The 22,628-nt window shown below is 40.3% G+C and overlaps 1 protein-coding gene across 3 annotated transcripts in view; it reads right to left on the reverse strand.

The window, feature by feature from the left end:
* The window catches only part of Elf2 (E74 like ETS transcription factor 2), an 82,436-nt gene that overhangs the window by 54,031 nt on the left and 5,777 nt on the right, over window positions 1-22,628 (reverse strand). For 2 of the 3 annotated variants that reach the window (XM_051176900.1, XM_051176898.1), the window contains exons 2-3: window positions 16,187-16,274; window positions 13,893-14,127 (exon numbers count right to left, since the gene is read on the reverse strand). In XM_051176900.1, the coding sequence (XP_051032857.1) occupies window positions 13,893-13,964 (72 nt within the window). In that variant the 5' untranslated portion in view covers window positions 13,965-14,127; window positions 16,187-16,274. The remainder of the gene's footprint in view (window positions 1-13,892; window positions 14,128-16,186; window positions 16,275-22,628) is intronic. The other variant, XM_051176899.1, reaches the window with a different exon arrangement.

Here is a 22,628-nt window from a genome sequence, read left to right on the forward strand (position 1 = left end):
GGGCTTTCATATAAAACTTGTGTACTTCACTTTTTTGTGAAAGCTCGCTGAAACAAAGGTAACAAACACACTTTGTTCTACATTTTACATTAAGGAAGACACTGAAACAAACAAAAAGAGCAACACACCCTGAGAAAACGATAGGTGTATGAACAGGTATCAGATGGACACCCAATAGAACCAAATCATAGCTTCACAGCAACTAAGCCAAGAGCAGCATAACACAGTGGCAAGGACAGTCAACACCAGACACTTGTTCAAACAAGAGCATACACAGAAGCTGGAAAAAGCACATTGAGTCAATCAAAGTATAAAGTGTGTGTCAGACAAGAAATTATTCTGTTTTATTGCAGTGCCAGGATCAAACTCATAGCCTTGAGCCTTTAAAAAAACAAACCCATGATGGGTGGTGGTGGCACATCCCTTTAGTCCCAGAACTTGGGAGACAAGAGGCAGGTGGATCTCTGTGAGTTTGAGGCCAGCCCACTCTACACAGCAAGTTCCACGACAGCCAGAGCTGTTAGACAGAGAAATCCTGTCTCCAAAAAACAAACACCAAAAACATTAATTTAGGAAGAGTTTGAGGTACAAGACAGTGGCAACCTAACAAAAAAGGAAGACAACAGGAATTTTCAGGAAGACAGAAGACCATTGTAAAAGTCAATGGGTCCGTTTTGCATCAATGTATGTGATTAATCTTGACTGTCAACTTGACTAAATTGGGAGACGTGTAAAAGACTATTAATATTAAGTTCATGCCTGCTGTCTGTGAGGGTGAGGGCTCTGACACATTCTTAATGCTTTGATGGATTCACACTGTGAACAGACTGCAGAGGGACTGGAGGTAGGGCACTGCAGAGGAATAGTGTCACTGGAGGCATACCCTGACTAGTAATACCACTTGGTTCTGGCTCCATCTGAAACTTCTCTGCTTCCTAGCCACCAAGAAACAAACAGCTCAGCTCTGTCATACCTTACCACCATCACATTCCACCTCCCCCACAGGATGCTACTGTCAATGAATGGAAAGGTTCACAATGTAAAATGTAAAAGGCTGTATGTGAAGTATCTCCTGTGACACAATGAGCTGTTAACACCAGTGACCATTCTTCCTGAGAACACAATGCCAGGGAGTCTATTCCAGACTATTACCACTTTTGCCTCACCTTGATAATATACTCCTTCCACCTTGTCCTTATGTCTGAGATGAGTGATCAACTTCTCAGTGCTAAGAAAATCACCACTATCCTATGTACAGAAACAACAGAACAGAACCTGATATCTGACAGAGAATCTGCTGAACAAACAGACAACAGATCCATGCTAAAGCACTTCCCCAAGAGATCAAGATGACCCGATGACCTCAGCAAGAGCTCAGGATGACCCAATGACCTCAGCAAGAGCTCAGGATGACCCGATGACCTCAGCAAGAGCTCAGGATGACCCGATAACCTCAGCAAGAGCTCAGGATGACCTCAGCAAGAGCTCAGGATGACCCGATGACCTGAGAAGCTGTTATCCAGCTACTTCTCTGAGAAGCTCTGTGATGGTATAACTCAGCCTGAAACTAAGTCATATTTTACAAAACAAATAATAAACTGCTTAAGAGTATTTTCATAAATGATAAAACCATAAAGAAAGGTATAAAAATGTCAACACATGTGAGGATGGCACCTCTGAAAACAAAGACAGAGGAGGGTACAGTCTTTATACTCATTACATTCAAGACCACCCTGGACTACATGAGATCCTGTCTCAAAAGCAAATGGATGAATGAATCAATAAATGAAATACTAACAATTACTCCATCTCAACCTGAGAGATAAGTAATGTGGTTTATGATTTTTTGTTTTGTTTTGTTTTGTTTTTGAAAACAGGGTTTCTCTATATGTAGCCCTGGCTGACCTGGAAATCTCTCTGTAGACCAGGCTGGCCTCAAACTCAGAAATCCACCTGCCTCTGCCTCCTGAGTGCTGGGACTAAAGTTGTGTGCCACCACCAACCAGCTTTATTAGTTGTTCTTAAAATATGTATGTTCTTCATATGTGCTTCATTGCCTATAAAATATTTCACCAAAATTTTAATTTGCAAAATACACTGCAAAAAAAATTTTGGCTAACAATTTCTCTATTTCAGATAAGATTGTAAGTCCAGCTTTTTAACATCAAGGTGTGAGGGTATGCAGGAAAAATTACTGCTCTATCACTGGGCAAGCCAGCAGTTATTTCTTCAGCACTTCCAGCTGCACAGTCACAGCAACATCCCCTGACTGTAAAGCAGCTGCTACAGAGAAGCATGGGGCAAGTGAAGACCCGAGTTCTCTATTTACCCAAACTAAAGAGCAACATGCTAAGTGTCATTGAACTGATTCTGACCCACACACGGGTTATTTATACAGTGGAACTATAAATTACTTCCTTCCTCTGAATTCTTACAATATTCTTTTCATTCAGAAAACAGTCTCACTATGTTGCTCAGGCTGGTCTCAAACTCCTGAATTTAAGCACTCCTCCTCCAAATAGCTGGGTCTATAAGTACATGCCAATGGTCTCAACTACACTGTATTTTAGAAGCGAATTTAGCACCAGATGGCAGAGACCAGCAGGTCTCTCAGAGCTCCAGACCAGCCTGGTCTACATAGTGAGTTCCAGGACAGTCAGGGTTATATAGTGAGACTTGTCTAAAACAAAAGACTCTTAAACCCCTGACTCATCTGGATTGCAGAACCTTACCAAAACTATCTTCAAATTAGCAGTAATGAGGGAGTGGGGAGTTGCCTTGGTTCTGCCTCAACAAAATGATGAGATAGACTACACACACACACACACACACACACACACACACACACACACACACACACACACATCAATAATGAACATTTTTGTTTGTTTTCATCATTCTGTACTGTCCCTCTGCACCACCACGCCTTTTCAGCAAAATTATATCCTATCTCAAGGCTTTTACACATGTTGCTCTGACAACAAAAATCAACTTGCCCCACCCTTTGAACAACTTTTTCCTTCAAATCTCATTTTAATTATCTGTCTTCTCTGACCATGCTCTTCCACACAACTTGTCCCTGAGCCATTCACTGCCTCTACAATTTGTAGTTACATTCTTTAATTTCTTTACTTCCTATTCTTTCTCGTGTGTTTTATTGATCATGTCCACCAAAACAGCTTTATAGTGTTAGTTATTATGTAATTTCATATACTATTTTGATACTTCATAAAACAGACTCACAGCTAGTATCTGTAGAATGAGGTTCAATAGAGCATAATACCTCTATGGTACATTCTACAGTAAATACAGATGAACTCAGCTATGACGAAATCTCTTGCCAGTTTTCTGTTCTCTTTCTGAGATAGGGCTTTCTCTGTTTACTGCAGGCTGGCCTTGAACTAATTATGTGGGCCAGGATGACCTGTTAGGTCTCAGGATGTCCATCTATCTAGAAATGAGCTGGAAATGGACTATAGGAGGACTTTTGGTGGTTAAATGAAAGCCGGCATCCTTCAAGAATTTGAGAAATTGGTTCCTATCTTACAAAAGGAATCATTATTCCCCTTACCTCTAGCAGAAGGAACACATGGCTACTTGTGCTTACTTATCAAAGCCCAAGCCAGCCTCCAGGCACCTGCCGTCCCTACTCACAAACATTTTTATGACTTTCAAAGTCCACAGTAGCCTCCTGGTTCTTCACTCCCTGAAGTTACTTTACGCATCCTCCTTATAATACGCTATTCTGTCTCTTTCTTCCCTCACCCTCAGTCTTGCTATGCTCTATTCTCCATCTCTCGCTATCTTTCTCTCTTCCTCTCTTGCTATCTTTTGCTCTCTTGCTATTTCCACTATTCTCCCCACCTATACAGTCTCCTGCTCTCCCATTTCCCTAGCCCTAGCCATGTCCAGTCTGCTTCCTTTTCTCTCTGCTCTAGACTCATCCAGTCGCTTCTGGATGTTCTTTCTTCTCTTCCCCCATTGGAGCAGTCATGTCGCAATTTCTTTACTGGGCCCCTCACATGCAATCTCAACTTTGCAGCAAGCCCTCTGCCTCAGTGTCTCAAGTGATGGGATTACAGACATGTCCCAGTATATCTGGGTTACAATTCTGAAATTTCAAATCTCGGACAACAAGCTTGAAAATGTCTACTGCACTGAATTGGGTCACTTTACCTTGCACACAGACTTTTAAGGCCCTCTTTGGCAGAGCTGTGTTAAGAAATGTAGTCAAGGGAGCTGGAGAGATGAATCAGCAGCTGACAGGAATAATGTTCTTGCAAGGGACCCATGTTCTGTTCCTAGCACCCACAGCCAATGTATATAACCACCTGCAATCCAGCTCCAGGATCTGAATGTCATCTGTCTTCACAAGCGTGTGAATAGATTTCTCACACACACACACACACACACACACACACACACACACACACACCATATAACAGGGCACCTAGACTAACATGTAGCCCTGCCTGTGCTCTTAAACATCAATCAGTATCTCCTCGCTTCCCTTCCCCACTTCCTTACTACTCAAGTTCACCCTGAGTCCTCCCCCTTCGTTATCACTGAATACACACTGCCCCGTTCAAAGCTGTCTTCTGAGCATTTTCACTTTTGCCCCCTCCCTGCTTAGGCAAGACCAGCCACTTCCTTCATTTCACTAGGACCTCTGTGCTGCTGAGTGATCAAGTCCCTGTCCTTCATTCAACCATATGCTCAACTTCTCAACCTAGCTATTGTCAACTTACCCTAAGACACAACACTAACATCTTGAAATAAATATCGCTTCCTTTTCTCCCAATTTTTTGTTCTAAACCTGTTTCTTTATAGTTAAATAATAAGTCATAATACCACATCACTAGTTTCTTGAAAGTCAAGTATTCACACAGCACCTGGCACAGTGAATCACCAGAAGAAGCAGTTACTGGCCCAGGCTGCCATTCTACAACAGCAGTAACAGTCTTCATATCTGTCTTTGGAGGCACACTGTCATATCACAATTGGAACCGTCACTTTTTTCTTTGCACAAATATCTGTAATGGTCCTGTATTTGTCTAAAAGGTTAAAACATAACTATTTTCACACTTGTTATGAGTTAAATTATGTCTCCTGATGTATTGATGTCTGTGTTCACCCCACTGCCTGTGACTGTGACCTTATTTGGGAAGGAGTCTTTGCAGATGTCCAAGTTAAGGTATGATCAGTAGGACACGCCCTAGCCTAAGCTGACTAGTCTTTATAGAAAAGGACAACTTGGACACTCCGGTGAAGGTGGAGGAAAAACCACTGAAGACACAGAATGCTACCCCGACACAAAGCAGAGGGTGAAGCTATACAAAACTCTGGGGCATAAGGCAGATGCTCATAGCTCTCAGAAGATGACAACACAGCTAATTCTGTAATTTCAAAATTCTCGATTCTGGAACTATGAGAATTTTTTTATGTGTCACTCACCTTATGGGATATTTTAGATAGCAGTGCCAATCAGACTAACCTACCACGTTTACCAACTTCTTTGCTACATAGCTACACACAAGATGTGTGACTTAGTTCCTATATGAAAACCTTCCCATAACTTCTACTCTGTCCAAATCCTTTTCCTAAAGACTTTTCATCCCATTCTAGGGAGTCTTTTTTAAGCCCCCAACAGGTATTTTTCTATTCAAAGTCCTTCTGACACAAGTTATTTGCCTAACATTAATGCTATTTATGGCATTCTATTACAATTAAATATTTACATATCCAAATCCTTGACTGGACAGTGAGATTATTAAATAGCAAAAGTTACACTTGAAGATACACACTTGTTGATGAGTTCAACATGAGACACAACATGATAGATTCCACCTTTATCTGACAAGCAAGTAACTTCATGAGTTTTGTGCTACCAAATGATGGAGAAAAAAGTTACCATATGCAGATATGCAGAATATTTGTTTAGAGATTATTTTTTACTAGAGAAAGTTAAGGCAGAGTAATAATTAACACATCCACTATCTCCTTAGGATTACTTTAATTAAGACACCAGAGTATACGTGATTAAAATAGATGAACCCCAAAATCAGTGGGTCTTAATACAACCTAGCTAGTTCTCTATTGGCTAGGGCTGCCAGATTTAGTAAAGAAAAACATGGGAAACCTAATTAGGGCTAAATTCAGTTAAACACACATATGAACAACCCATATTGGGGAAAATGTTCTTTATCTGAAATTCAGGCCTAAATGGTTTTCCTGCATGGTAGAGGGGGCTGCAAGTACATACACAGGTTTATGTATGTTCACATGCATGTGGAGGGAGGACAGAAGTCCATACTGGGTGTATTTATCCATCTTTACCTGATTTGTCTGTGTATCTGTGTATGCACACACAGAGGTCAGAGGACAAACTCAGGTGTTGGTCCCTGCTCTTTTGTTGTCAGGGAGCCTTCTGTGTCTGACCCCAATCTCACCACCGAAACAAGATAACCGACACACCATTCTCTGTCTGGCTATATGGAATCTGAGGATTCAGATTCAGGGCCTCAAGCTTGCACGCTACAATGTTTACCCCTGCCCCACATCCGAAGCCCCCAACTCCTTACTTTCTGAGACAGGGTCCCTCACTGAACCTGGAGCTAACCATCAAGGTCCATCAAGCACTTTACCCACATAGCTGTCCCCAAACAACTGTGCTCTAAGTTCTAACCGTGCCCTCAAAACCTCTGAGATCCACCTTCCCCATGCCTCCCAGTGCTGAGAGTAATGGAGTACGAAACCAAGCTTGACAGTGGATGAGAATCTTGTTTTTAGATTTAATTGCTTTTAATGGACTTCACCCAAGTAATATGCTCACTTGAAGTATGCAATCCTTGGATTCTTATAAACATAGTTATCTCTGTAACCACAACAGTCAACAGAATACTCAAAATCTCCCTTAGTACCCTTATCAGAAATCTACCCCACTCACACACAGAACTAGGAAACCATCAACCTATACCTCTGGATCTCCAGCCCTACATCTCTTCTCTAAAGTGCCTAAATTTTTCTAAAGTTCATTGTACATGTAGTGTACAGGTGTGCCCACATCTGTGCATATGCACCATTGTGCACAAGGAGGTCAGAGGACTACTTGAGAGAGCTGGTTCTCATCCTCCTATGGAGGTCCCAGAGATTCAGGTCAGAAAGCGTCTTTACCTGCTGAGCCACCTTATTAGTCTATACCTTTTCTAAAAGTGTATACAGGAGTCAACAGATTGTGTTTTGTGTGCATCTTGTTGTGCTGATGTTTACACATGTTCTGGCTCAGTCTTTACCCACAAGCATGAGCATCTGAATTTGGATCCCCAGCATCCACATGGTGGATGCCTATAAACCCAGGGTTCAAGAGGCAGATGGCATCTGGGGACAAGGTAGTTGAACTGGAAACTCTACACTCAAGTATGCCCCAATATACAAGGTGGGAGTCTGGCAATTAAGATGACAATCTACACTTAATTTTAAAAGACTGTCAAATTATTTTCCAAAATGGTTCTTAGGACATTCCCACTAGGAATGTATGAGCATTCCAAATGCTCACCCTTTCAATATGTGGCACCACTATGCAATTAGCACCATCCCAGTGTGCCGCAGTCTTAGACATTTTAATTTGCATTTTTTGATGGCCAAAAATGCTCAACAGTTCTTTGTTTATTAGCCATTCATACAATTACTCAAAGACAGGAGTCTTTCCCCGAACCTGGAGCTCATGTTTTCTCAGCTTTCTCTAGAAGTCAACACGTCCCAGTGAGCCTCCTGTGTCCACCTTCCTGCGAGCTGGGGTTACCAGCATATGTGCTAGACTTGTTAGGGGGGTGCCGGGAGCTGCACCGGTCCCTGCCGGGAGCTGCACCAGTCCCTGCAAATCTTCTTAACTACTGAGCCCACTTCTTAGCCCTTCTTCTAGTCTAATGGGACACCTTTGTCTTACTGTTTTCTATATTCTCAAGTTGTCTGTGGCTTCAAAAAGGTTTAAGTGCACCCTCAAAGATTCAAGTAATGGAAGCTTAGTCCTCAATGTGGCAACATCAAGGGTTAGGACTGAGTGACAGTGGAGTCTGCTGGAATGTTTTCATATCATTAAGAATGCCACTCTTGAGCTGGAGAGATAGCTCAGCAGTTAAGAGCACTGGCTGCTCTTCTAGAGGTCCTGAGTTCAATGCCCAAAATACACATAGTGGCTCACAATCATCTATAATGAGATCTGGTACCCTCTTCTGGCCTGCAAGCAGACATGCAGACAGAACTCTATATACATAATAAATAAAATCATTAAAAAGAAAAAAAGAGTGCCGCTCTTGAAAAGGAGTGAAGTAGTTCTGTGTGACACACTTTTATACACAATAAGCCTTTGTAGGCGGTGGTAGTGCACTTTTAATTCTAGTACTGGGATTAAAATACAAGAGGATCTGGGCTTCAAAGTTAGCCTGGTCTACAGAGCGAATTCCAGGACAGCCAGAACTACACACAGAGAAACTCTGTCACAAAGAAACAAATAATGAGTGAGTGAGTGAGTGAGTGAGTGAGTGAGTGGGTAGAAGAATAGATGGATGATAAATAAAAAGAGAAAAATATGTGTGATGTAAATATTTTTCTATCCATTTACTGCATATCCCTTTCATTTTTTTTTCAAGGCAGGGTTTCTCTGTGTAGCCCTGGCTGCCACATCTAATATCAATATACTTAGGTTTAAATGTATCATATTGTTCTTTGCTTGCTGTCCTGAATATTTTCAATTCCAATTTTACTAGCTTAGATACATGTTTTCACTTAAATTTCTCAGTGATTTCTTTATTTTAATTTATCAATACATATTAATTAAATGGCTTTATGTTTAATATAAAGATCTCATAACAGTATTACTCAGATTTCTACTGACATCCTTTATTCTGCTCTGATGGATTTACTGGCATGCATTTACTTCATATTATAAACTGCACAGTAACTTTTATTTCTGCTGATTTTATGTGTTTGATATAATAACACACACCTTCAATCCCAGCACTCCAGAGGCAGGGACAGGTGAACCTCTGTGAGTTCAAGGCCAGCCAGGGATATGCAGTGAGACCTTGTCTGAAGAAAAAAAAAAAAAAAAGATTTTATATACCTAAACACATTACATATTGTTTACAATGAGCTTTACTTTTCAAAAGAGTACTTTTATTTACCACACAGTAATCATTTCTCCAGGCCTCTTCACTTTGTACAGGACCAAGTTTCCAGACAGAATAATTAACTTTCTGCCTAAAAAATTTATTTGTAATATTTCACAGTTCAAGCATATTGTCTCTCAGTCTTTGGGGAAAAAACTCATTTTAAAGTTTTTTATTATTATTACATTTATGTGAGCACGTATGCACTCACGGTGCAGATGCAGAAGTCATAGCACAATCTGCAGAGGTTGCTTCTCTCCTTCCAACCCATGGGTTCCAGGAATTGAAGCCAGGCCATCAGGCTTAGTGACCCAATGAGCCATCCCACCAACACAGGTATTTATCTTTACTGGATGTGTAACTAAAAACTGAGAGTTTTTCTCTCAGCATTTTTTTAAAGATTTATTTGTACTTTATGCATATGTGGATTTTGCCTGAATGTATGTTTTCAGATGTGCCTGGTGTCTTGGGATGCCAGAAGAGGGCGCTGAATCCTGTGGGACTTTAGTTATGAATGCTTATGAGCCACCACATAGGTGCTAAGAACTGTACCAGGTCCTCTGCAGGATTTTGAAGGTACTGTTGTCCTCTGCAATGCTCATCTTCATTTTGCACTGACTAAGCTTTACCTCTGGTTGCTCACTGCAGGGCAGTGGTGGTGCTTGCCTTTAATCTCAGCACTCAGGAGGCAGAGGCAGGTGATCTGTGAGTTCATGGCCAGCCTGGTCTACAAATTGATTCCAGTACAGTCAGAGCTGTATAGTGAGACCCCTGTCTCAAAAAAAGGAAAAAAAAAAAAAACAAAACAAAAACAGAAAATAAATATTATGGGGAATAGTTATATATAGATTGATGACTTTTTCAGGGAGGTGAGCAGTATCAGGGACCTGGCGTGGTCTTGAACTGACTAAACATCTATACCCCAAATCCCTGAATCAATTTTTAAGGCCCACTTTTAAAACTTCTCATGGTAGACTTCAACTATCTTTAATTCTAGAGCTAACTTAGCCCTGCTATGTAAGACACAACCCTTATGAGGGTTTTTAATGAATGCCCTGAGTTTTCAACAAGGACTCTTCTGCCTGACTGACTGGAATGCCAGCATTAAGTCATGCCTTTCTGGCCAGTATCTCTTGGCCTCATGGAGTTCACTATGCCTAAACCACCGAATGTTCCAGCCAGTCAATGGGTGGTGCAGCAATACACACAGCTCTTTCATTGGGAAGGGTGCTTCTTCATATCCTTCACAAGAGTTCGTTTGAACCTCTCCAAGATTTGTTGCCTTGGTTCAAGGAGATAACTACTTCACTTTCCTTTTTACTTCCAATTTGTTTCCCTAGAAGCATATGTCATCTAGAAAATTCTATTCAAAGTTTCTAAAATATGACTTAACCACATAAGCAGAACTTGTCTAAATGTAAACACTTTCAGCATGAGCACTGCAAATGAGTGCAGCATCAGTGATTGTAGACCTGGGAGGAGATGGCTGCTGGCTGTCATCCCAGCAGCAAAGCAGACAACTGCACACATATTCCTTACAAAGGCTCTAACTTAAATTTTCAAAATGTAGGGGCTAAAGAGTTGGCTCCATGGTTAAGAGCATGGTATACTCTTGCAAAAGACCCTGGTTCAAATCCCAGCACCCACAGCTGCCTGTAACTCCAGTCCCTGGGGATTAGATACCCTCTTCTGGTCTCTACACAGTGCACAAACACACACGCAGACAAAACATTCACACATATAAAATAGGAAAACATCAGGTGCTGGAGCTGAGGCTATGACTCAGTTGTGAGGTATGTAGTGAACCCTGGGCTCACACCCGGCTCCACAAGAGTGGTGGTGCCTGCCTGTTATCTCAGCACTCGGGAAATAGAAGCAGAAGAACCAGGAGCTTCAGATCATCCTGGCTACACATAGAGATCAAGGCCAGACAGATCTACATGGGAACCTGTCTCAAAAAAACTAAAATAAGAATTAAACTAATATATTTTATTCCGGTGTGTTCACATGAATTGCAGCCTAAACTATACCTTTAACTTTAAAGATTTTTAAGTTACATTTATTAATTATGGGGAAGTGGGGAGGTGTTTATCTATGTGGAAGTCAGAGGACAACCTGCTAGTCAAATGTCAAATCTCTTCTACCAAGTGTATCCTGAACATTAAATTCAGCCATGAGGCTGGGCAAAAACGCCCTTCAAGCTGGGCCTTCTCACTAGCTCTGTACAAACTTGGTATCAGCAGAAATAAACAACTATTTTACTTCTGTTAACAGTTTTTGTGTGTATAATAAATACCTGAGTAAACTGACATTTTCCACAGCACAGATCCTCCCATCTGTCCCAACCAAGTATAAAGTGTATTTCTTTGTTAAAGGTTTGGGGTTTTGCTTTTCTGTTGTTGAGATAGTGCCTCAATATTGCTTTATTCAAGACATTGGTTTTGTTGTGTTTTGAGTTTTTTCTAGACAGGGTTTCTCTGTAGCCCTAGCTGTCCTGGAATTCACTCTGTAGACAAGGTTGACCTTGAACTCAGAGATCTGCCTGCCTCTGCCTCCTGAGTGCATTTGTTTTTTGAGATAGTGTGTCATTACTTGAGTGTCTCTGGATTTCAACTCATGAGCTTCCTGTCTCAGCCTTACAAGTGCTGGGATTACAGATGTGCATTAACACATCTGACTTTTAAAGTCTTATCAGCAGATAGCATGCTACCTTTAATTTTAAAGGAAATGCCCAATCCTTAACTATTAAATAGGATTATGGAGCTATCACAACTACAAAGTAAGAGATCGTATCAAAACTGTAGATGGAATTTTATAAAATCCCATTTCACTAAGAATCTTCTCTCAGGGCCAAAGAAATTGATCAGTAGTTAAAATCACATGCTGGCTAGTCAGTGGTGGTGGTACACACCCTTAATCCCAGTACTGGGGAGGCAGAGGCAGGAGGATCTCTGTGAGTTATAGGCCAGCATGGTCTACAAAGTGAGTTCAAGGATAGTCAGACCTGTTACACAGAAAAACCTGTTTTGGAAAAAAAAAGTATTTGACCCACATTAAGTAGTTGATTAACATTTGTTAAAAGGATAGATGAGTAGATGTGAGAATTAAACATAAAGTTGCTCCCACTCTGGTACCACAGCACTTTAAGTACACTGGCCTCTTCTGACCTCCTTCCATAGAATATAACTACCCTCTTATACCACATAAATCATTATTAGTCAGTAATAACCTGATGAAATTTGTACTTTTTTCCTCAGTGCTAAGTTCTAACCAGGAATCCCTGTGATACCATGTAAAGGAGGAAAAATTGCAGTATTTATATACTGCTATATTTTTTTAACAATAAAATATAAACTACTCTGTAAATGCACTGTTCGTGGCAGCTCTCCTCACAAAATAAAACACCACCACCACAAAGCTACAGAGGACAGAAAAATAATTTGAAAGAGAAGGAGCATTTGCTGGGTGCTATCAAATGAGTGACAGCCTTCATCCCTGGTGACTCATACTGAAGGTGAAATACAGGATGTGAATTGTGGGATTAAAGGTGTACACCACCACCACCCAGCACAGAAAGTACATCTTAGAGGAAGAACCTGACCTTGGAAATCTGTTCTACTGTAGTGGCTTTTTTTAATGAACTCTGCATACACTTTAGAAGCAGTCTTTAAATACAAAGGGATCATGTAGGAATTAACAAGCCATTGACAGCAGAAAAGTATATCCTGTAAGTATGCCCAGCAGATCTGAGTCTTACAGACTGAACAGACACCAAGCAAGCAAGAAAAATAATCCAGACCACAGAACACACACCAGTGTGTCTGCACTGTCATCAGGCATTTCACTGTTCCATTATCCTGGCACCAACCCCAGAGACAGCAGCATCTTTCACAGAGAGAGAAGAAACTTCCATGATACTAAAAACTGTCCATTTTCCCAAGGTGGTGCTAACATTTGCATGACAGCACTGTTATAATTTTGTTTGATATCCACATTCAGTCCCTAACAAACGGTGGGAATAGAAACCAAGAATGAAAATCTGTTTCATGTTCCCAACTCTTATTCTTCCGAGTTTTCTTTCTGTGACAAAAAAATAAACAAAACACTAAAGACTCAAAATCCTACCTTCATTTTCTATTATATAAGCAATTGCATATATCAGAATTAGACATAATAGAATAACTAAGAAGTAAAGATAATACAAAAAGCAAAGATAAGCTTCTAACTTAAGATGACAGCAATTTAGGTAATTAGATACAAGGTATTTCTCACTCCCCATCATCTAAGAAAATGGGTATTAATTTTTTTTTTCTTTTTCTTTTTTCCAGTCAGGGCTTCTCTGTGTATCCCTGGCTATTCTGGAACTTTTTCTGTAGATCAGCCTGGCCTCAGACTCACAGAAATCCACCTGCCTCTGCCTCCTGAGTGCTGAGGTTAAAGGCGTGCGTCATCAACACCCAGCCAGAAGCTTAAATTTTATCTAAAGGAATGTAACATTCTTTCCATGTCTTTCCTTCCTCCAAATCATCCTAACATACACATGTTCCATCACTCAGATGAGCACAATTCTCACCCTTACTAAGTTACAGGAAAATAAATACATATATAATATTCTGCATGGTATATTTCTACTCCCAAATACCTGCTTCCGTCATTCATTTCAAGATTAATTCATGTGCTAATTTCTATTAACAAAACAGAGATGAAATATATTTAATGCCTAACCTCTTGATTCTCTACTCCATTGCTGGAAAGCTCCAGAACACAACCTCCACTGTCAACCACTGCCGACGTCATTGTTTATTCCCTGAGGAAGTTTCAAACGCTATGAATCAGTGTAATTAGGACTCATAGATGATGGCCAGGGTTATAGGTTTCATTTTCATGGTTTAATTCAATAGAGATGGAGTAGGTTAGACATCCAGAAGTCCAGTCTTCTAAAGTTGATTAACCAGAGGGTCTAAAAAGAGCAAGAATTAGAATTGTTAAGGATACATAGGAAAGAGAGAAAGCAATTTAATATTGAACACTTTAATTAAAAAGGATATAGGCTACTTAAGAGCTTAATATTCAAATTCATTGCCTTATCAAATAATTTTACCAAGCTTTTGTATATGGGCATTATATTATATTATATTATATTATATTATATTATATTATATTATACTATATTATACATAATGCTAAAACTTCCTTGGGCTGGAGACATTTCTCAGCAGTTAAGAACACTGGCTGGGCTCTTCCATAGGAACCAGCTTCAATTACCAGCACCCACATGGCAGCTCATTACTATCTATAATTACAGTTCCAGGGGATCCAGCACCCTCTTCTGGCCTCCACACCAGACACACATGTGGTACACAGACATACATGCAGGCAAAACACCCATACACATAATGTTAGCACTCCTCTCTGTAAGGAGTACGGTTTTTCCGCCCGCCGCCTGGTCTTGTCCTGCCGCCACGCCAGCCCCAAATAACACACAGAGACTCTGTATTTGATACAACCACACACATACTCACACACACACATACATGTAATTAAAAATCTTTTTTGGTAAAGATTTATTTATTATGTATGCAGTGTTCTGCCTGCATGTGTGCCTGCAGGCCAGCAGAGGGCACCAGGTCTCATGATAGACAGTTGTAAGAAATTGAACTCCAGACCTCTGGAAGAGAGGACAGTGTTCTTAACCTCTGAGCCATCTCTCTAGCCCAAAATGAAACTTTTTTAAAAGAAATGTTTAAACTCTTTTAAGCCCTGTACACATTGGAGCTAAACTTGGCTTTTAGGGCTTACACAGCTGCTGCTTTTACAGACATCCCCTTAGAGGAACTTCTTAAATCCTTTTCTTCCTTCTTCTTTCTTAAAATGTATTTATTTTATAGGCATTTGTGTTTAGCCTGCATGTATGTCTGTATGAGATGTCAGAATCCCTGGAACTTGAGTTACAGACAGTTGTGACCTGCCATATAGGTGCTGAGAATTTAACCTAAATCCTCTGGGAGAATAGCCAATGTTCTTAACCTCTGAGTCATTTGTCCAGCCCCTCTCTCTTCTTATGAAGATGAAAATTAAAATGTGTCTTATCTAGATTTAATCCTTACATTACTTTTTATTTGTTTTTGTGTTACGTTTTACATACAGAGAAAATACAACCCTTTCTGACAGGATTTTTTTTAAATGTCAAATTTTAACGATGCAGAAAATATAAATACACTGAAAGAAATATATATGTTTGCCAGACAGTGGTGGCAAACACCTTTAATCCCAGCACTGGGGAGGCAGAGGCAGACGGATCTCTATGAGTCTGAGGCCAGCGTGGTCCACAGAGAAAGTTCCAGGACTGGCTCCATAGCTACTGGTAAACTCTATCTCAAAAACCCAAATATATATGTTGCATCATACCCAATAGGAATAAATAATAAGGAATTTCTGCAAATGTTTATACAAAAATGAAGTACCTGGGAAAAAAAGTAGAAACTTTATCTTACACATATTTACTTTGTTTATTTAATGTCTACCTGATTGTATGTATGAGTATCACATTTGTGCAAATGCATGCAGAGGCCAGAAGAGGGCATCAGATCCCCTGGAACTAGAATACAGGCAGTTGCCAGCTGCCTGATATGTGTGTTAAGAACTGAACCCAGGTCCTTTGAAAGAACGAGTACTCTCCTGGACCTTCTCTTCATCTTAGACATAAAGTTAAATAGGAAGTGTATTAAAGGGTCTGGAGAGATGGCTCAGACGTTAAGAGCACTTGGCTGCTCTTCAGAGGCTTGAGTTCAATTCCCAGCACCCACATGGTGGCTCACAATCATCTATAATGAGACCTGGTGCTTTTTTCTTCATGCAGGCATACATGCAGCAGGCAGAATAGTGTATACATAATAAAAAATAAATCTTAAAGAAAAAGAAAATTGAAGATCCACAATCCCATCACATTAAAGCTCCCTGTTTCTTTTCTTAAAAACTGTTCTCCAAACATATATAAAAACAAAATAAACTTTACTTACAATTTGAATGTTAAGTAGTCTAAGCATCCTTCATTGTTTTCACAAATCGTCAAGAGCTAAAATCTAAACCAGCAGTTCTCTGGAACTACTAGTGGGAAGGAAAAAAAAGAAAGCATTAACACAATTCTATTTAAAACAAAACAAAGAAACGCCTTAAATAAGTATGACTCAAGACAGTAAATACTTAATAAAACAAATCCTCTCCAGAGCTGATGGTACACATTTATACAATATAAAATCACTACTTCTAGATGACTAAGGAATCAGAAACTTTAAAAAAAAAAAAAAAAAAATCAGCGCTGCAATTTTAAGTTACCACTAAATGACAAGGTCAGATCCAACACATACAGTCTATGTTCCATGTTATGAAGTATATTACAAATAACCAAAAGGATCTATAATTAATTTTTTAAAGGGGAGGGGAAAGAGCATCCCCTGAAACTGGAGTTACAGAAGGTTGTGAGACCGTGTGTGCTATGAGTCAAACACAGGTCCCCCCGGGAAGTGCTCTTAACTGCTGAACTATCTCTGAAGCCCCAACCAAAAGGTTCTCTGAGCGGTGATACTGTGACTTCTTGTCCTGGCTAGTTAGCTCTATGTCAACTTGACACGGGCTAGTCACTGGACAGGGAGGAGCCTCAACTGAGAAAACGCCTCAATAAGATTTGGGCAGGCTTGTAGATTATTTCCTTAATGAGTGACTGATGTGGGAAGGCCTAGCCCATTGTGGGTTTGGGTACCCCTGGGCAGGCTGAGCAAGGCAGCAGAAGCAAGCCAGTAAGCAGCACCCCTCCATGTCTCTGCATCAGCTCCTAACTCCAGGTGATGGGGGATGTCCTTCTGTATATGCTTCTCTTATTGTTGATGAATACAACACCAATTGACCAATAGCCAAGCATATAAGTGGGGCTACCAGACAAGGAGAATTCTGGGCAGAACGCAGAGAGAGGCCACCAGTAAGAGGCCATGTAGTAATGCCAAAAGAGTAACATGCTAGAGCATTCTCCAGTAAGCCAAACCCACATGGAGATATACAGATTAATAGAAATAGGTTAATAATAAGACAGAGCTAGGAAATAAGCCTGAGCCATTGGACAATTTATAATTAATATAAGTCTCTGTGTGCTTATTTGGGGCTAAACAGGAGCAGGACCAGATGGGACAGAAACTCTGTTTACATCCAGGTTCCTGCCCTGTTTGAGCTCCTTTCCTGACTTCCTTCAATGATCAATAGTGATATGGAAGTATAAGCCAAATCAATCCTTTCCTCTCCAACTTGCTTTTTGATCGTGATGTTTCATCACAACAACAGAAACCTTAACTAAGACACTCCCTTTCAGCAGAAACAAAACTAGGGAGCTGGAGAGATGGCTCAGCAGTTAAGAGCACTGACAGCTCTTCCAGAGGACCTGGGTTCAATTCCCAGTACCACATAGCAGCTAATGACTGTCTATAACTCCAAGATCTTGACACTCTCATACAGACATGCATGCAGGCAAAACGCCAATGCACATTAAAAAAAATAAAATAAATAAGGCTGGGTGTGCTCATGCACACCTTTAATCCTAAAGTCCAGGAGCCAGAGGCAGGCAGATCTTTATGAGTTTCAGGCCAGCTAGGATTACATAACTCAAACCCTTCCATAGATAGATCAGACAGACAGACAGACAGACAGAAAAAATTTTAAAGGATGGGTATGGTGGCCCATGTCTCTTTTTTGGGGGGAAAGGGGTGGAGGTTGATTTTGGAAGATAGGGTTTCTCTGTACATCCCTGATTGTCCTGAAATGTGCTCTTTAGACCAAGCTGGCCTAGAACTCAGAGAACTTCCTACTTCTGCCTCCTGGGGAACTAGGTTGGAGGAGGTGCGGGAGAGCGCTCTTGCCAGCTGCGCGGGGACAGGAGGACATCCAGAGGAATTCTTGGAAGCAGGAACCTGTTGGTGTTCACCTGTCTATGTTGTGAGTTATTTCTCCCTGAATAAACATCTGTTCGGCCTAATTGTTTATCCTGATCCTTATTAAACCGAGATAGCCTGGTCTACAGAGCAAGTTCCAGAACAGCCAGGACTGCTACATAGACAAACCCTCTCTCCAAAAACTAAAATAAATAAATAGATAAATAAATGAAAACAAATAATAATAAAACTCTAAATTAAAGACCAAAAATACAAATAAAAAATAAAGACAACAAAACCTGGAAACAAGAAAAATGATTTGTCACACATGACAGATCCTCAAAAAGAGTACCAGGAAATATGTCATCAGATTTGTGGTCACAAGATTGGCAAATATATTCAAAGAACTCAAAGAAAAAACATTGTCAACAAAGAACCCTTCATGCTGCAGAATTGTCCTTCAAAAGCAGAGGTACGAAAACATCGTCAGCAAGTCTGGCAGAGTTCATCACTAGTAAGCAGGGCCACACTTCAGGAACTGCTCCAGCGAGCCAGCAAGATAGAGCAGGAGGACCCTGGACCTGAAGGCTCTGGGAGGAAGTCAGGGCCAGGACATAGAACACAGGGCCGGCACTGCAAGGAAGGGCTGCTGCAAATCTTTTATTCACTTTTGTTTTCTGTGTGCTTTGAGAGACTAACAAACTTACTCAAAACATTTTTTGTCTAAAAATTAGCATACTAATATAAATTCCATTCAACTACAGATTTTATTTTTTATTTAACGAGAAAATTCACTTTAAAAATTAGTTTGTTTTGGAGCACACATGCATGAAGGCAAAAGTCCTGTGGCATCAAACTGAAAGAGATGGAGGAACATAAAGGAGTTTTTGTTTTCCTGGAGACTGAACACAGGGTTCTGTGCACAAGGCAAGTCTACCACTGAGCTAGCTCTACCACCAGCCCAGAAGCAGAGGGCGTTGGTTTTTTTATTCTATGTGCATTGATATTTTGCCTGCATGGATATCTTAGTGAGGGTGTCAGATCTTGGTGTTACAGACAGTTGTAAGCTGCCATGTAGGTGCTGAGAAATGAACCCAAGTCCTCTTGAAGAACAGCCAATGCTCTTAACAGCTGGCCAGCTCTCCAGTCCCAGATTAGTAGTTTTTAATGTTAGTAAAAATCACACTGCCAAAATTCAAGTTACTGTTCAAATAGGATTAGGTTAGTATATGTAATTCTAATAGCAAACACACAAAAAATAAATAAATAAATAACTACAGGATATATAATAGGAAATGAGAAGCTTAAAGATTCTACTAAAAAAAATCAGTTACATGCAAAAGGAAACAATGACACAAAAAAATGAGGGTCCAACATGCTGCTGCATAGAAGATATGCAGGAAAATTACAGAAGTATCTCTTTATTACTAATGACAATCCTGTGGTTACTTTAAAGAATTAATGAGCATGGAGACAAGAGGACAAAATCAACATGACATGGCTGCCAGTATTTACCATCAGAGCTCAAGAAGCTGTTGCCTAGCTTTTAACCCTCCTAACCTCTCACATATGCTCAAACTCTGGGGCAAAGAGGCCAAGAGTCAAGAAAAATACATGGAGAAGGTGCCTGGTAATGTAACCACATTAAAAATTGGTTTTTCATTTGTTTGGTTTGGTTTTTTTTCAAGACAGGGTTTCTCTGTAGTGGTAGCTGTCCTGGACTTCACTCTGTACACCATGCTGGCCTGGAACTCAGAGATCTGCCTGCCTCTGCCTCCCAAGTGCTGGGATTAAAGGCCACCATCACCCAGAAAAATAAGTTGTATACATAATTGGTATTTGATTTTTAGATAAACTTTAAGGAAGAAATTTCCCACAGAAAACTTATTCTTCCCGCTATTCCTTATAAGACCAAACACCATTTATGTGAAACCCTATATATAACATTTACTCACCCCCTCTATTAAAAAAGAAAAAGAGAAAAAAAAAGGATCCTGCTGTAAATTAATTCTCTATCCTGGAATGAAAAGTCACTACACTACTTTTCCTGTGGCTTTCTCCACATTTGGGAAAAAGAAATAAACAAATGTTCCTTCAAAGCTCTTCCTCCCGAGGCCAGCTGACCTCTGACCTCACACTCCCCTCCTACCTGGGCCGGCTGATCCAGGCACAGACCACTCACACAATTCCCCATAAGCACTGGGTTCTTAGAGCTCTGCTCCCCAGCCTAGCAGCCTCTTCCACATTGTCAACAGGATGGACAACATTTCTTTCACTTTCCACCTTCTCCCAACACCCCTTCCCTCCAAATTACATTTCATTTGTACACAGCCCTCTTATGGTCCCTTATTTAAAATCATATTTTATATTCATTCACTGTTTAATGCCGGTCTCCTTTTTCCAAATATATAAAACCCATGAGAACAGTAAAATAACAGTTTACTTCGTCTATGTCCAAAAAACCTAAAATGCTATTTTGTTCAAGGATTGTTTTATTTTTAATTAATTATGGGTATGTGTCCACAAGCACAGATACCTTACACAGGAGGTAAGAAAGAGGTGATGCGCCCCCACGTGGGTGCTGGGTCCCCTACAAGAGCAGTACAAGGGCTCTTAATGTGTGAGCCAGCTCTCCAGGTGGACGGTTGGGAAGATTTTGACAGTTTAGAACCATTCCCACTCATACTGTACTCTTCAGCTTCTTCAGCCTCATTATTCCTTTGGTTTGTTGAGTCTACCTTACACAGAGGACTAACCAATACAGGCAGTAGGGACCAACAAGTAGCTTTCTATATTTTATTTCCAGTTCAAAGACGGATGAGATTGCAGAATGCCCTATCTTCTTCTTTAGATGCTTTATTTTTGTGTGCACACCTGTTTTGCCTGAGTTATGTTTGTGCACTACATGCATGACTGCCTGGTGTCCACAGAGGTCAAAAGAGGGAATCGGATCCCTTGGAACTAGAGTTAAAGGATGATTTTAAGTCACCATGTGGATGCTGAGAACCAAACCTGGGTCCATTTCAAGAGCCACAAACGCTTTTAACAGCTGAGCCATCTCTCCAGGTCCCTGATAGATCTTTTAAATCTATACTGACTCTTAGGGCCAAGGACATGTCTCAGTGGGTAGAAGTGCCTGCAGTCAAGTCTGACTTCCTGAGTTCTATCCCCAGAAACCACACAGTAGAAAGAAAGAAGCAATGCCTACAAGTTGCATTCTGGCCTCCACATCAATGCACACCCATTCAAAATAAATAAATAAATGTAACTAAAACTTCAATGTTTTAAATATATATGCGGCTCCTATCTATCAACAACCATGAGTAATTATACAAAGGTTGAAAACTGTTTTAAAAACTATCATGTGAGCCAGGCAATCATGGCACATGCCTTTAATCCCAGCACTGAGGATGAGTAGGCAATCGGATCTGAGTTCAAGGTTAGCCTGGTCTACAGAGCTACATCTGGGACAGTCATGGATATAAAGAAAACCAGTCTCCAAAACAAGAAAATAAAATTCAGTCTCATTTCCAAATTAATAAAACCTATGTTTAAATAATCAATGCAGAGTAAAACAGCTATACATACATTAAACTAAACAATCTCAATAAAGACACTGAAGTTATAAAAATGAACCAAATAAAGATTATAATGTTGAAAGCATTACACTAAAATTAAAAATTCATGCCAGGTATAGTGGTGCATGACTTTAATCCCAGAACTCAGAAGGCGGAGGCAGGCGAATCTCTGTGACTTTGAGATCAGCCTGGTCTATAGAGTTCCAGAACAGCCAGAACTTTTACACAGAGAAATACTGTCTCAAAAAAAAGAGAGAAAGAAAGGAAGGAAGGAAGGAAGGAAGGGAAGGAAAGAAAATTCCTTCACAATAAACAGCTCAAATCAACAAAATGCATACAAATAGATATAAACCTATTCAAAAAATAAGCATACAGTAAATATAAAATGCTCTTTTCAAGACATACAACTGAAAGAGCAAACAGCAGAAGTACCGAAAAGAATGACAGAGCTGGTGGCACCTGACTGAAGGCTCAGCTGCACAGGAGGTTTACTTGAGGGTCATGTGCAACAGTTCTGACCTAACACAGGCCCCACACCAAAGTCCCATCTCAAGACAACAAAGGGAAAATAAACACAGAAGGTTGTACTGTTTATTGTACACTAAACTACTGTGAACAGGACTGGAGGGCTGCATCCAGACTGACGCCAAGTTTCTATGTCAGAATAAAGTTGTTCTTAATCTAAAATAGATTATAATAAATTAAGAACTATATTGCTGCATATGGTGGTACATACTTGAAGTGCCAGCATTTAGCACATTGAGGCAGGAGGATTGTGCTGAATTCAAAGGCAGCCTGGGCTACACAGTAAGCAATAAAGTCAGTCCAGACACTCTCTTTAAAAAAAAAAAAAGAAAGAAAGAAAGAAAGAAAAAAAAGAAAGAAAAAGAACACAAATAACATAGGAAAGGGAATTCCAATAGCACACTGGGAAGTCTGTTGGGTATAAAATAGGCTGTCCCCTGATC

Source organism: Phodopus roborovskii, unplaced genomic scaffold (assembly GCF_943737965.1).
Source record: "Phodopus roborovskii unplaced genomic scaffold, PHOROB, whole genome shotgun sequence".
In the NCBI taxonomy this organism is placed as follows: domain Eukaryota; kingdom Metazoa; phylum Chordata; class Mammalia; order Rodentia; family Cricetidae; genus Phodopus; species Phodopus roborovskii.